The 16,393-nt window shown below is 39.5% G+C and overlaps 1 protein-coding gene across 1 annotated transcript; it reads left to right on the top strand.

Annotated features, from left to right (window-relative positions):
* The first annotated feature begins 813 nt into the window (after window positions 1-813).
* LOC148852225 (uncharacterized) lies at window positions 814-3,843 on the top strand. Its single transcript, XM_088945755.1, has 7 exons — window positions 814-1,491; window positions 1,604-1,721; window positions 1,844-2,127; window positions 2,314-2,620; window positions 2,741-2,853; window positions 3,038-3,214; window positions 3,358-3,843. The coding sequence occupies exons 1-7, from the start codon at window positions 814-816 to the stop codon at window positions 3,841-3,843; spliced, it is 2,163 nt and encodes a 720-aa protein (XP_088801881.1).
* Window positions 3,844-16,393: the final 12,550 nt, after the last annotated feature.

The following is a 16,393-nucleotide window of genomic DNA, read 5'->3' as shown; positions in this document are numbered from 1 at the left end:
TGCTTCATTACCGGGTTAGAATATGAAACACAAATGCATGTGAGAATGTTTCATCCCATGACTATTCAGCATGCTACCAACTTAGCAAAGTTATTTGAATCTACGCAAAAGTACAAGCAGTCGAAGTATAATTCTCAAATCAAGAATGTGTATCCGAAGGCTGTGAGTAATAATCAGACATCTAAACAAGGTACTATTAAAACCCCACCATCTATTCCTCTCAAGATTCAGGGAACACCTATCTTGGACAAGCCACCTACGTTGTATTCAGCTGCGGAAATGGTTGATAGAAGAGCTAAAGGGTTGTGTATGTTCTGTGATGAACCCTTTACACCAGGACACCAACTGAAACATAAGAGAGCCCAACTATATGTTATGGAACTAAATGATGATGAGGATGAAGATGACACTGCAGAAGAATGTAAGGAAGAAGAACCCCCTATTGAGCCTTGCATATCGGTGAATGCGATTATAGGAAACTCACATTTTCAGACTATGAGGGTGACTGGGTATCACAAGAAATGACCTCTACAAATCTTGATTGATAGTGGTAGTACACATAACTTTGTGGATGAGCAAGTTGTGAAGAAGTTGGGGTGTAAAGTGGAGAGCACTAAGCCAATGGCTGTATCAGTAGTTGTTGGTAATAAAGTGTATACAACAGCAGTCTGTAAAGGATTTAGTTGGCAAATACAAGGCACCACTTTTGCAGCAGATTGCATGGTCTTACCTTTAGGATTTTGTGATGTGGTACTAGGAATTCAGTGACTGTCAACCTTAGGACCTATAGTTTGGGACTTCCAACAATTGAGAATGGAATTTAGGGTTGATGGGAAGAAGCATGTTGTCAAAGGAGCTACCACTAATAAACTAAGAGAAGTTGATGGCAAAAGAATATCTAAATCACTGCTGCAAGGAGGACAATTAGCCTTGTTGCAACTCTGCAGTATTGAAGAGGATGTTGATGCTACTGCTTCTCTGTTCTCTATTACTCTGAATAATGCAGCCATACCTGAAGCAGTCTGTAAGCTCTTGGACAAGTACTCTGTTGTATTTGAAGAACCGGTGGGCCTGCCCTCTTACAGAGAAGGCTTTGATCACAAGATCCCAATTGAACCTAGGGCTCTCCCTATCAATAAGAGGCCATACAGGTACCCATCTTTACAGAAAAATATTATTGAGAAGTTGGTAAATGAAATGTTGGAGAAAGGTATTATACAACCTAGTGTAAGTCCTTATGCTTCTCCTGTTGTTCTAGTGGGAAAGAAAGATGGTTCATGGCGCCTTTGTATAGATTACAGGGAATTAAACAATAGAATTGTGAAGGATAGGTTCCTTATCTCATTTTTGGATGACCTCTTGAATGAGTTATCTGGTGCTAGTGTATTTACTAAACTGGATTTAAGATCCGGTTACCACCAACTTCGAATGCATAAGGAAGATGTATTCAAGACAGCTTTTAAGACACATGAAGGGAATTATGAAGTTTTGGTGATGCCCTTTGGCCTCACAAATGCCCCATCTTGATTTCAGAATTTGATGAATCAAGTCTTTAAGCAATATCTTAGAAGATTTGTCTTAGTCTTTTTTGATGATATTCTAGTGTATAGTCCAGATTTGCAGATTCATCTACATCATTTGGAAGCTGTTTTTGAGTTACTGCCACTGCATTCTTTGTATGTCAAGAGAAGCAAATGATCCTTTGTTGCTTCTAGAGTGGAGTACTTGGGGCACTTTATTCTGCCCCAGGGGGTTGCTACTGACCCTACTAAAATTTCAGCAGTCCGGAATTAGCCTCCACCTACTAACTTGAAACAACTGAAGGGATTCTTGGGATTATCAGGATATTATAGGAGGTTTGTGCAGCATTATGGTCATATTGCTAAACCTCTCACTAATCTTCTCAAGAAAGATCAATTCTCATGGAATGAACAGGCCCAAGTGGCTTTTGATCAATTGAAGGAAGCTCTCTGCTCTGCTCAAGTCCTGGGTCTTCTTGATTTTTCCAAGACTTTTGTCATTGAGACTGATGCTTCAGGAGTGGGTATTGGTGCAATTCTTATGCAGGATAATCACCCTATTTCTTATATAAGTCACACCCTCAGTCCTTTGCATCAAGCAAAATCAGTATATGAAAGAGAGTTGCTAGCTGTCTTGTTTGCAGTCCAAAAATGGAGTACATACTTACTAAATAGACATTTTATTATAAGGACAGATCAGAAGAGCATCAAATATTTGTTGGAGTAGAAAATTTCTACTCCAGCACAGCAGGAGATAATGGCAAAACTGATGGGCTATGACTTTGAAATTTAGTACAAAAAGGGGCAGGAAAATAAGGCAGTCGATGCTCTTTCCAGGATGCAATCTTTAGAGCTTCTGTTATTGGCCTTGAGGGCATTGGATGCAGACTTGTATCAACAGTTGCAGCAGGCTTGGCATACTGACTCAGCTTTACAGAAACTGATCCTTGAGCTTCAACAAAATCCAACAACTCACCCTCATTATACTTGGAGTAATGGCCAATTGCACAGAAAAAGGAAATTGGTTGTGGGGTCTTCCGCTGCTCTTAAGCAGTCTATTCTTAAATGGATGCATGATTCACCATTTGGAGGTCACTCTGGTCATACAACAACTTTGTAGAGGATTAAGTCACTATTTTATTGGAAGGGAATGCCTAAGGATGTCCACCAATACATCCGGTCCTGTAGTACATGTCAAACTTGCAAATATGATTCCTCAGCCTATCCTGGTCTACTGCAACCCTTACCTATCCTTGATAAAGTTTGGTCTGCAATATTGATGGACTTTATTGAGGGGTTGCCTACTTCTTTTGGGAAGGATGTTATTTTTGTGGTAGTTGATTGTTTAAGCAAAGCTGTCCACTTTATGGCTTTATAGCATCCATATACAACCCTGCAGGTAGCTCAACTTTATCTTAATGAGGTCTTTAAGCTCCATCTGTTGCCGAATACCGTTGTCTCTGATAGGGATCTGGTGTTCCTCTCTGAAGTTTGAATTGAGCTGTTTAAATTGCAAGGTGTTGAATTACTCCATTCCTCGACGTATCATCCTCAAACGGACGGCCAAACAGAAGTTGTCAATCGCTGTCTCGAAACATATCTTCGTTATATGTGTCATGATCAGCCTACTTCATGGAGTAAATGGCTCCCTCTTGCTGAGTGATGGTATAATACCACCTTCCATACCTCTGCTGGTACGACTCCATATGAGATCTTATATGGGCAGCCCTCTCCTCTTCACCTGCCTTATTTGCCAGGGGAGTCAAAAAGTGTTGAGGTTGATCGCAGTCTCCTCCAGCGAGGGAACATGATGAAATCTCTTAAATTTCATTTGCAGAGAGCTCAAAATAGGATGGCACAGTTGGCAAACCGACACCGGAGTAAAAGGAGCTTCAATATTGGGGATATGGTATTCCTCAAGTTGCAACCATATCACCAAAGAACTGTTGCTGATCGCTCGAATCATAAACTCAGTCCCAAGTACTATGGCCCCTATAAAATCCTTGACAAGATAAGTGTTGTTGCCTACAAGCTCGAATTGCCTACTGGAGCTCAGATTCATAATGTGTTTCATGTATCCCAGCTGAAGAAGGATTATTTGGCTATTGTTGCTTTCGATTTGTCTCCTTTCAGGGTTCCTTCCAATGCCCCAAGAGTCCCTGAAGCTATTCTTGATTGTCAGATGGTCAAGCGGGGGAAGGGGCTGCTGCAAAGGTCCTGGTCAAATGGCAGAATTGCCCTCCTGAAGCTGCCACTTGGGAGTTCTATTATGACCTTTGCAAGAAGTGTCCTGGTTTTGACCTTTGAGGACAAAGGTTCTTAAGGGGGAGGATTTGATGTAGCATAGAAAGTGGCTAGCAGTTAGTTGAGCTGGTAGTTATGTTTGTTATATTAGTTGGGATGTTAGACTGTTATATTAGTTGGCATGAGTTGAGTTGGCAGTTATGTTTGTTATATTAGTTGGGATGTTAGACAGTTATGTTTGTTATATTAGTAGGCATGAGTTGAGTTGTTGGACGAGCTGTTATAAATCTCTTGTACTGAGTTGAATAGAGACAGAATTATACATCTACATTCTCTCATTCCCTTCTTTCTTTCTTGGCTTCTTTCCTTCATTATCTCTGTTCGTGTGGTTTTCTTGTGATAACCATACCTGCAGGATAATCCAGCAGTTCTCGGAGTGCTTCACAACCAGAGCTGCATCACATATGCAGGGATTTCATCCATCGGCCTCTAGTTGGTACCCCAATCATTTGTGAAGCCCTAAATAGAAGAGACATATTGGATTGTTGAAGCATAAACATGGCAGTAGGTCAAGCCAAATTCAAACGTAGGTCTGTCAAAGTATAAAGAAATCATTTGTGGAATAAAGAATATATATCTGTTTTCATGTTCCAATTTTTCGAGATGGAGAATTTAGGTTTCTTAAAGAGTTTTTTATTTAACATTTTATTGGGGTTTCTTCTTTACTGGTTATGTACTATTTTCTCGATTCATAGATTTCCCTTACTATCATCATCTTGTAAGCAAAGCCCTATTTGGTGGGGAAACTATAGGTGAAAACACAATAAAAATTGAAAGTGGCAATAATTTTTCTCTACTTCACTACAAAAAACTAGATAACTCTCTACTTCACTAGTGGATACTGTCACTACTATCAATTCATAGGAATTTCTTTTTCTGTAGAAAGTAGCCAATGATTCATTAGGATCCAATTTATAAAGGGTTTTGATCCCCACTCAAGTTGCACCCCTAATTTTAATTTTCTGATTGGTAAAAAATCTCAATTACAACTGATTGACTATATTTATCAACCTTCAGCCTCAATAAGCAGGGCAACAGAGTTTTCTAGAGAGTCAGTACAGATGAGGCGATCAGAGTAATAAGCACCTCACCCAAAAATAGAGCACACAACCTAACTCTCTCATCCTAACCCAATACAAGGCTTAAAAAATAGAAAAACAAAAACCAATCATAAACCAACAAGACCATTGACCTACACAAATAGACGGAGTACCAAAGTATTCTTTAAGCATGTAGCAACATTGCCATGCTTGGAAACTCATTGATGGCATTATAATCATAGAAGTTTTCTTCATTGATACCCTTATTAGCAATGAAGTTGGTACATTTGTTGCCTTGTTTTAATGTTTAAGAAAAGGAAAGGCTCATGCCAACACTTGTTTTCTTTATTTTTTGAAAGATATATTGCTAGATGCCAACTTGCCATGGGTGTGGGTATTTTCTCAATGAATATATCAAACAAACATTGATTATCATTCTAAACCACTATTTCCAAAATGTTGTGAGATAAGAAAATCTGAACGCCATGAAAGCATTAAATTTAGTACAAATAGAGGCTCCCTCACTATAAAAATTATGGAAAGTAAGCTTCTTATAAAGTAAAATAGTCGCATGATTTTTGCACATTAATGCTTTCGTTGCATCCTAACCACAAGAATTGTTGTTCTTTCAAATGATATGTATGTTGAATGGTATATAAAACTAGTGATATATCAAAAACTTAGATCTTTATTTTATAAAATTCTTATCATTTTGGCATTGCCTAAGAGCCCACCTAGGCAACTAGGTACCCCACTGTCACCCGGAATTACCTGATGCGTTGACAAATATGATTAGGAGTTGACTTTAAAACAATTTAGCACATCAAGAGGGGGTTCATGTCTACAACCCTAATTGTAGTGATCAAATCAAAAAGACCAGATGATTTGGTCTTTTGAATTTAAAACTATAGGAATTGTGTGTATATTTTATGGTCAGTCACAACAAAATACTTCAACCAAGGCTGCAGAAAATGCATTTGGACCTGCTGGTTATTTATTAGTAGCTGACCATACTTACATGCTTGCTTGATGGATGTGCATTCAATTGAAGATCCAGCACTTGATTCCACTTATAGATAATCAGTAAATCAGGAGTAGTGGGCTACGTGAGGTCTGTAAATGGATTGCATTTAACAATATCTGAGTCCAATCTGAATATTGAAAAATGACATCCGAATCCAATCCGAATTCTGATCAAATTTGAAAATCCTGGGTTCAAATTTGAATCCTAATGGACTTGGATCAGATTCAAATTTAATCTGACACTACTTTAATTTTTAAAATACAGAAAAAATTTAAAAAGTTGATGACTTTTTAATAAATTCATATAAATAAGACATACTAAATATATTATATATATTTTCTTATATAATATAATATACAATTATATATTTTATAATTTCAAATATGACTATCTTAATTTATATATTAAAATCAATGAATATTATAATATAATCAAATTTGGATTTTAACTGGATTGGATGGAGTTAAATCCACATCCAGTAATGCAGATTGCAAAATCCAAATCCTATCCGATTATGTAAACACATAATCCTAATCCAAGATAATTGGATTGGATGTTAGAACAGACATCAGACATTCAGAGGCCATTGACAACCCTAGGCTAGGTGAGGTATATTTTATTTTTCTGTACCACCATGCCTAGCAGATCCAAATTTTACCAATTGATCAGCTATAGAATTTAGTTCCCTAGGAACCCAATTAAGGTTGACATGCAAGGAACCCAAGATGTTTCTGGCCTCTGTCAGATAGTGGGCTAACCTCCAAGGACCTCCATCCTTTTCTCCTAACCATTTTATTGTGTTTGCAGAGTTTTGTCTTTTGCAATTCAGAGACCTGTGAGGATAGCTAGAATTTCAGCCTTTGTTGAGTGAGATGTCCCTATCAAACTAGGGGTGTAAACGGATCGAATTCGAATCGGATCAGGCAATATCCGAATTCGAATCGGATCAGGCAATATCCGAATTCGAATCCGATTAGAAAAATGACATCTGAATCCAATCCGAATTCTGATCAGATTCGAAGATCCCGGGTTCGAATTTGAATTTTAATGGACTTGGATCAGATTCAAATTTAATCCGACACTACTTTAATTCTTAAAATACAGAAAAAAATTAAAAAGTTGATGACGTTTTAATAAATTCATATAAATATGACATACTAAATATATTATATGTATTTTCATATATAAGATAATATACAATTATTTTTTTTATAATTTCAAATATGATTATCTAAATTTTATATATTAAAATCAATGAATTTTATAATATAATCGAATTTGGATTTGTGTTTGCAGAGTTTTGTCTTTAGCAATTCAGAGACCTGTGAGGATAGCTAGAATTTCAGCCTTTGTTGAGTGAGGTGTCCCTATCAAACTAGGGGTGTAAATGGATCGAATTCGAATTGGATCAGGCAATATCCGAATTCGAATCTGATTAGAAAATCTAATATCTGAATTCGATTTGATATCCGATGGATATTGAAAATTAATATCCAAATTTGAACCCAATTAAATATTTTAATATTCAATTCAATTCGAATTCGATTAATTAATAATTTTAGATAATAAATAAATATATAAATTATTTATATAACTTAATTATTATATATATTATATATAAGAATTAAATAATCAGTCGAATTCAGATATTTATCGAATCGAATCAGGTCATATCCGAATTTGAATCCGATTAACTATTTGGTAAGAATAGGATATCCAAATTCGACTGATTAAATATTCGGATTATCCGAATTCAATTCGATTATGTCGAATATCGAATTCAAAATCAGATTTTCGAATACTGTTGACACCCCTATATCGGACCACTAAAAAACCCACCAAATTTTGACATCCCTCTTCTTGAACAGACCACCAACCCCTGCTGAAACGGGGTTACCAATGGCACTACCATCAAAATTTACTTTCAACTCCAACACTTCTGGTATAGGACAGCTTCTGGTAATAATACTTAATGGCCTAGGAGATGAACGGAGGATCTCTAACAAGTTCATTTGAAGATCACCCATCAAGATGCCTTTGAACTCAGAGGTTGCTTAACTGAGACTTTATTATCCCTCACTCCCTCCTTAAAGTCTTAGTCACTGATTGTTTTGAACTGAAAGACTTTATTGTTCCTATTTGTTATCCGTCACTCCCTCCTTAAAAACTTTATTATTCATATTCTGCCTTTGAACTCAGAGGTTGCTGAACTAAGTCTAGCAATTCCTATTTGTTTTGATTTAAGTCAAGCTGGTTTTAATTTTATTCCAGATTAAAGTCTTTCTAAATTTGAATAATTTTATTCCAGATTATCATGCCCAGCTGTGGCAAATTTGAATGAGTACCCTCCAAGTTTTAATTTTTTAAATCCTTAACTAGATTTCTGGTCCTTGAGGTAATTTGGGGTCAGTGGTTTGAGTAGATTTTTAAGAAGGCACCAATCTTGTCCTTATCAAAATAAGAAAATGGCACCAATTCGGTGCTTATCAAAATGGGTAATCTGGTCCTTCAAGTAATGGGATGCTTGGCCGCCCTAGCTTCCACTTAAGCCACTGCTCCAGCTAACACCTTTACAGTGTTGAATTATTCTTAGGACTGCATTCTGGAAACTCGGAGCCCCACAGGGCATGCCCCACAGCACATTCCAACCGGGTATTAAAAATATCAATCTTTCAACGATAAGTAGAAGAGATGTTCCCAATGCACACTGAGATGAGCATGTGGGGCGCTGATGTGATTTCTGTGGTGTATTTGAGTATATCCTACTTTTTAACGAGAATTTGCAAGAGGAATCTTCTTCTGTGTTCCCTAAACATTTTTTTTTTCTTCCCTTCAAGATGGGTGAAGATCCCATTATCAAAATAAGAACTTGGGTCAGTTTATCATATTTGAGTTTGCTTGTATCTACATAATCCCATGGCAACATCAGTCTATCCCCCTTTGTGAGTTTGGTAAAATAGAGAGTATTTCAGGTTAGCATTAATTTAGCATTTTAGTTGAGTAGAACAGATGATTTCATGTTAGCATTAATCCCATGGCACCAATCTTGATTTGTTGCATGCTAGTTGAGTAGAACAGAGGTTTCACTATCACTTGACTTGAACTACTTTGATGAATTGGTCTACTGTCATCAATTTGAGACTGTAGCATGATAGGTTTTGGTTTGTTGCTTTACCCAGGTAGCTTTGCATTGTTAGCTTTTAGAACTCGTTGGCAACAAGAATGAGGTTTGAACTCAAGTCGGACAGGTTGTAATAGGATATCTGATATGAACTGCCTTATTGTCTTCTACAAGCAAATAATAAAACAGAATAATGAAGGTTTGTGTCAAGAAAACCAGGTTGGACCTTTTGAAGTTATGTTGCAATGAGCTAAGTACTTGATTGGAGGTAGTAAAGGAGAGTCTAGAATGGGGATTACCTCTGCAATGAGTAAATTTGTAATTTCCTTGATTTTGTCTTGCATCTTGTGTATTATCTAGCATGTCACTCATGAATTGGGCCATCAGAAGATTTTAAATTTATTAATGCAATCACTTCTGTTGCTTATCAACAACAACAACAATTCATATGCAGACTTCAAATTTAGTACCATGTCTGTGTTGTAAACTGCTTACAGCACCAGTGAGTGATTTTTACAAGTGAGATTCAGATTTGCATACTGTACTGGTGTTGGATCAGGGTTAGAAATAATTACATATTTAGAGTTTTTCTTGTTGAAGATCTTTTGGTGCCGTTCATTATTAGAAAGAAAAAACAGCATCAGATCAAATTAGTTTCTCCATACAAAATTACCAAAAGATTTTAATCTGATCAGCCCACTTCTTTTCTTTCTTTCTTTCATTCATTCTTTCTTTCTTTTCTTTTCTTTTGAATCACCACATTATTAAGAATTAAATAAAGAATTCGATTCTTTTGCTGATATATTTCTTGAGGCAAAAATAATTATTGAGACGCTTTTCATACTTCATCAACAATGCTGTTAAGACATCATCAGCATTTCAAAATTAAATTAGGACGAATCAAGGGTTTGACGGGAGTAGATCAAGAAGGCTGAACAAAAAAAAAAGATGATAACTGTATTTGAGTTAGAATCTCAAATTTGATGGGGTTTTAAATGGCAAGTGATCTTTTAAATCAAATAAAGATGCTGCTGTATTAATCATGCCACATTTTTTCTTTACTTTGTCATACTCTTATTCTTAGCTTCAAAAGAATGGAGGATTGTTAAATTGAAATGCTCTTAATTTCTTAGCTTCTCTGCTGAGTCAAGATATATGAAAGATGGCCACTTATTGAAAAGCTCTATACATATTGATGTATAAAATGTCAGAAACTCTTCTAGTTACCGGGATTTCATTCAACTTTATTTCATGTACTGGAATAAGAGGGGAAGAAGAACTCATCTCCCATTTCTTCTTGCCAATTCAACTGTATATATTAAGTCTTACTACTTTAGATGGAAAATGATGGTGTACATTCTTCTTAATTTATTTTTTGTAATTTGAAGGCACAAGAATGCTACATTGATTTAGGGTTTACATCTACATCCATGCCTAGGAGATTTCAGAATAAGTTGATCTGCTACCTATGGAAGTATAATCGGTAGGGCTCACTGGCTGACTTTGGGTCCCCAATACCTTCCTTTCCAGCTTTCTATCCAGAAATTGTGGGTGCCATCAGTAGCTCATCAGTGTAACCAATACTCAAAGCTGGCTACACAATACAGGCTCACCAAAACACTTTATTTTCTTGCGGATGAAGATTTGCCCACAATGAAAATGATCTGGTTTTGATCCACAAGCTTACAGGGACATTCCCAGCTTCTCCACGGTTTTCTCCTGTTCAGGAGATACTTTGAATGATTGGTGACCCTACTGACCAATTTTTAACCCTAGGGACAGAAGAAAGACTAGTAGATTTCTACCATGATCTTCACATTCAATGCATGTGTTGGTAGGGTACAGTGCCATTTGTCTTTTTTAATGTGTTGTCCAAAATGCCAATCTTGTTCCAAGTAAATTGAAGTATGGGTTTGGAAACTTAGGCCTCATGGCTGAGAATGTGGCACAAAGGGCCCAAAATATTGAATCTCCATAATCTTCTAGGCGAGCCCACATCACGTCACGGTCTCACCATAATGGAACAGAGATGGCCTAATTGTCAGAGGCCATAACCTAAACAAGTAACCATTAAGATGGTTTATTTTGATGTTTTCTCTACAATGTACCTACAACAGTCATTCTTCTATTTGTGATAAATTTACCAAAGAAGATATTGATGGAAATCTAATGCTGTGGTTGTGTGTGATTGATGAATAATTTTACCATTTCTATAAGTGGGCACACGAGGAGTCTAAGTTTTCTATTCGGATGCCTTTCATTGCTTGGTTGAGATATATTGTAGCTTCACAGGCTTAAGCAGTGGCATTCTGAAAGCATCACCATGATAGGTGTAGAAGTGTCAATTTTCTATAAAAGATAGGCACAAGCTTAGCAGTGGCTTTTTGTGCATATGTGGCCTGCTTGTATGCCATTGTTCAACATTTTAGGATCTAGAAAGAAATAAAAAGTAACTATCTACAGATTTTAAATATTAATTTAAATTTGTTGGAGTTTATAATTGCATTTATTCACATCAGCTTATTTTTCTTATAGTCCTGAATCCATTTTCATATATATTCAATCATAATTGCACTATCATCAAACTCAACCCAGATATAAATTAACTTGGGTTCGATTTCGTACACTTTTTTCTCTTTTTTTTTTTTTTCAATTCAACTACCTATTCTTAGGAGAATGTATACACCTGTCATGGGGCATTTATTTATTGTGTTCTATGCATGTTATATTATCATATACCATTCAAACTTGTATTATGACTTACGTGTTTGTAATCTATGTACAGGTAGGGGAGTTTTAGGATTATCAATTCCTGGTTGCCCTGAAGCGTTCCAATTATTCTGGCAAGATGAACAATCAGAGGAAGAAAGCAGTAGCAGTCAAAGATCGAAGGAACAATAAATTGTCATACATCAATAAAATGTATTTGAACAATTTGTTTTCGATGTTATAATGATTGAGTTTTACATTTAATCTTTATATCAATAGATTGAGTTTTACATTTTAACTTTTGTTCAAGTTGTTTAAGTTTCCATATATCAATTTGCAAGTGTATTAAGTATGTATTATAGTGGCGGATCAATGAAGTGCAGATATAAAATGATGTTAAAAATAACATATCAAAAGAAATTAATAGTGATCAAAACCGGTGGTCGCCTAATCACCTGGTGTAGCTATACATAAGGCCTAAATGGCGACTTAAGTGTGATCTAAGCTGGCGGTTCAGGTCATCACTGAAACAAGCAGGACAACTTTTAGGTCATCAGGTGATCTAAGCTGGCAGTCCAGACTGCCGCCTAAAGAAGCAGCCAGTTTTTGACAAACTAAAGCCGGCGGTTCAGACCACCACCTAAAAGAGTAGGGCATTTTACCAAAACCTACACTGGCGGTCCATGGTGTCTACGTTGTAATGTAGGTATTTATATTATATTTTAAAAATTATTTATTTATTTATTTTTACTTTACCTATGGTTTAGGACTGTTGGTATCGTAAAGCAGCGCAGGAAGCAAAGAAACTTGCGCGAAGGACGTTTTCTTCTCTGCCCTTTCCTCTCCAAAGGCCAAGGGAGAGACTGCATCCCTTTCCTTCGGTAGCTCTTTGGGTTTCCTAAGGATAGCGGTAGCAGGGGCAAAGCCCGCTTTCTTCGCTCCGCGAATGAGAGAGAAACTAAAAGGAAACTAAATGTCTCCCTCTTCTAAGTCTTTCTCAGTTCGAAACTAGTTCTCGAGCAGCTCATAGTATGATTCTTCTGATTCTGGGGTTGATCACGGACTCTCGGAAGGTTAGCGGTGCTAGCTTTTTAGTCCGACAATACTTAATTTAAGCGACAGTTCTGACAAAATGCCGGCAACACTTAATTTAATAGTCCAAATTGATGCCACCTAGGCCAGTGGGTTTGTACAGATTTGTTGGCGGTCATGAGTTTCTCCGATGGTGGCTATACTGGCAAAGAAACACTGCTGGTAGATCGTTGGCATTGGTCATCGCCGACGATCATGTAGTTTTTGTTGGCGGTCCCAAACCGCCGGCAAAAAACCATTTTTTTGTAGTGTTCTACCATTGCCAATTGTATGTGATAGAGAGTAAAATTATCCTTCTCTATATTCTTTTATAATTTCTCTTACTTTCTTACATACTAAGTAGAACTGCTTCTAAGGATAGTCCTCATTTTTATGGCCCAATAGTTGTAATTTTCTCAAGAAAAAATGGAGATTCGAATTTGGCATTTAGATAGAATGGTGGCTATGATAAGGTTTGTGATAATAGGAATTTTTAGCTAAAAGGAAATAACACCCAAAAGTAATCAAACGGGCTCTGATATCACTATTGTTAGGACATAAGACTTAGGATGTGAGAGAAAATAAACTAGATAAGATAGAGTGGTAGCAAGTGGTAAAGGCTCAAGATGTTTGCAAAATGGGAATTTGTATTGGCTTGTCCTCATCTTAATCCTATTTACAGTGGAGAGAAGTCGGTAGAGAAAAAGCCAACCGACATTCTAGATAATTTCTTTACATTTTCTAGAGGCATAGAGATTTAATTTCTAAGGAGTACCTTTGGGGTCTCTTAGCTCATAAACGGCTCTCAGCTAACCTCTGAGCTCATAAAGTTCATAATTCTTGTTTCACTTTAGCTCTAGGTTGTTTGAAGTTGTATAAACTTAGAAAATTTACATTTCCAACTTCTTCTAAACTGGGATAAAGAGGTAGAGGGGAGAGGCTTTTAGTGAAATTAGTACCTAATGTCTGATGGTATCTCCTCAAACCAGTTTTGGAAGAAGTTAGGAGAACTTTTCACAAAATTCTAAGTCCTTAGCGATCTATTTAACTGGTCTTCATTAGAAATTAAGCCTAAGGAACTCCCATCTTGGGCTGTTACAGAAATTTGGAGAGAGGGGTGCCTAACACTTTCATTCTCCTAATCCATTTGAATATAAAATCTTTGGTTGAGTGCCCCTTCCCATGGGAAATGAAGTCCCTATTCCAAAAACAAAGTCATTTTCTTTGCGACTAAGATAAGGGCCATATCCTGTAATATATGGGTGGTGACTCATTCTTTGAGCTTTCCATAAACTTATTGGAGCTCACATATAGTATTAGATACATGCCAAGTGATGAAGGGAAATTTGGCCCGACCTCGCCATCACTCGACGCGTGGCAAAAGCAAGCAGCTCGGGGCAACAGAGCGCCCAAAACACAAGCACCAAAAGGAACCAACAGTCCAGGAGCACGAGCTCCCTACTAGGAGCCCGAGCTCCCTGCTAAGAACCCGAGCTCCCTACTAGGAGTCCGAGCTCCCTACTAAGAGTCCGAGCTCCCTACTAAGAACCCGAGCTCCCTACTAAGAACCCGAGCTCCCTGCAAGGAGCCCGAACTATCTCAGGTCCTAAGCCTCACAAGGCCATGACCCGAGCTGGCCCATGGCAGCTCGGAACACTCCCCAAACCGAACTCAAGACTCCATCTCGCTCGCCACTCCAGCACTTCGCCTCCGAGACACCAGACTGACCAAACGTACCTGACACCAAGGATGTCCGTATCCAAGGGCGGCGCACCTAACTGATTTGGGATCTAACGCTTGACAGCCGCACTTCAAACGGCCTCCTGCCACCGCCACCTGCCACCATCGTCACCAGCCACAGAGATGGCCTCCTAACTGATTTGGGATCTAACGCTTGACAGCCGCACTTCAAACGGCCTCCTGCCACCGCCACCCGTCACCGTCATCACCAGCCGCAGAGACGGCTCCGACAAAAGGAGCAGTGGCGGTTCTGCCCGGCCAGAGGGGATGACATCCGAACTGGCAGGAGCTCAGAGATAATCATGCCTGATCTAACAGAAGCCTGGAAGTGAGTGCGCGAGGTGGTTATAAAAGGCTCCCTACCCCCCAAAGAACGAGGTATGCAAACTTTGCACTATCTGGTTTATCTTGCCTTTGAAGGATTCTAACTTAAGCTTCGGAGCCTCTACATCGGGTTCTCCCCGGAGCTTCTTCATCTCCCTTGTTTCAGGTCCCTAGTTACTCAACTCAGAGGCAAGGTCGTTGACAACAAAGACCGGCCGGATTGTGCATCATCAATTGGCGCCGTCTGTGGGAAAGCTTCAAAAAGCCTCCCTCCAAACTCTCATACCCCTTTCTTCTTCTTTGAAAAACCCAACACTCATGGCCTCTTCCAGCAACGCCGGATGCGGCACGGAGACTAACACCACCGGGGAACAGCTTCAAGTTCCCGTGGTGTGCGTTGGGCAGTTCACCATCCCCCTTTTGGTGGACGGAATCCCCAATCTGAATACGCCACAAGCAGTGGCGCTTGTAAACCTTCCTACCAAAAACATCCCCTTTCCTCCCCCCATTGAGACTACCTTTGCTGAACCAACCGCCGTCCCCCTGGCAGCTAGCCAAAACCGGTTGGACGACCTGATGCAGTGCATGCGGGCAATGCAAGCCCAGATGCAACAGTTCCAGCAACACCAGCTTCACCAGCACCAAGTGTTGCACAACATCTCCCAGTATCACTATCAACAGCAGTTCCCCCAACTGCCACTGAACCAACCACTACGTCCACCTCGCCACCCTGCTCCGAGGCCGGCCAAGGCCTCTCCGCAGGATGGGCGCCCCCACCAAGGAAAGGCCTCCAGGCCTCTGAACCACCCTAACAGCCAGGCCTCGTCTCCAGGCCGAAGAGAGAAAAAAGTCATCCCCGCCTCGCAGCTCGCAGGCGGGTCGGGAACCTCGCCCATGAGATCGGCACCTCGGCGCTCCAAACCAGAGTTCCCACTCATGGAAAACCGATTCGGCGCACTGGCAGCAGCAGACTACTAGCATTCCGGGCCCATCGAGCTCGGCAACACGGAGGCCAGCAGCACCAGTACAAGACCCACTCAACAGTGAAGGCGTCGACGAAGTCGCCGAACTGCCACCTGTGTCCTGTCAGAGCTCAGAGGCAAAGGCAAGACGAGCTCGAACGAGGTAGGAGTTGCCCCGATTCTCTCAGTTCCTTCGCCCCTCGCATCAGAACTCCTAGCGGTTCCCTTGCCCAGAGATTTCAAGCTCCCACCTCTAGACAAGTATGACGGGTCCTTTGACCCCAACGACCATGTTGACGCTTTCCAGTCCCAAATGCACCTCGCCAGGGCCAGCAAATCATGCATGTGCGTGGCCTTCACCACCACCCTCAGAGGGGTAGCCCACACTTGGTACAAGAACTTGGCCCCTGGGTCGATAAAGTGCTGGGCTCAGTTCGTGCAGGTCTTCACCGCACACTTTGTCAGCAGCAAACGGTGCCCCAGAGCAGAGGAAAGCATCTTCGGAGTAGTCCAAAGGGAAGGAGAACCCATACGGGGCTACATCAAGCAATTCAACGAAGAATGCTTGCAGATACCGC

The sequence above is a fragment of the Nelumbo lutea genome, chromosome 5 (assembly GCF_056320005.1).
Source record: "Nelumbo lutea isolate HS-2025 chromosome 5, American lotus-T2T, whole genome shotgun sequence".
Lineage (NCBI taxonomy): Eukaryota > Viridiplantae > Streptophyta > Magnoliopsida > Proteales > Nelumbonaceae > Nelumbo > Nelumbo lutea.
The sequence above is the reverse complement of the archived record's forward strand: the minus strand, read 5'-3'. Positions and strand labels throughout refer to the sequence as shown.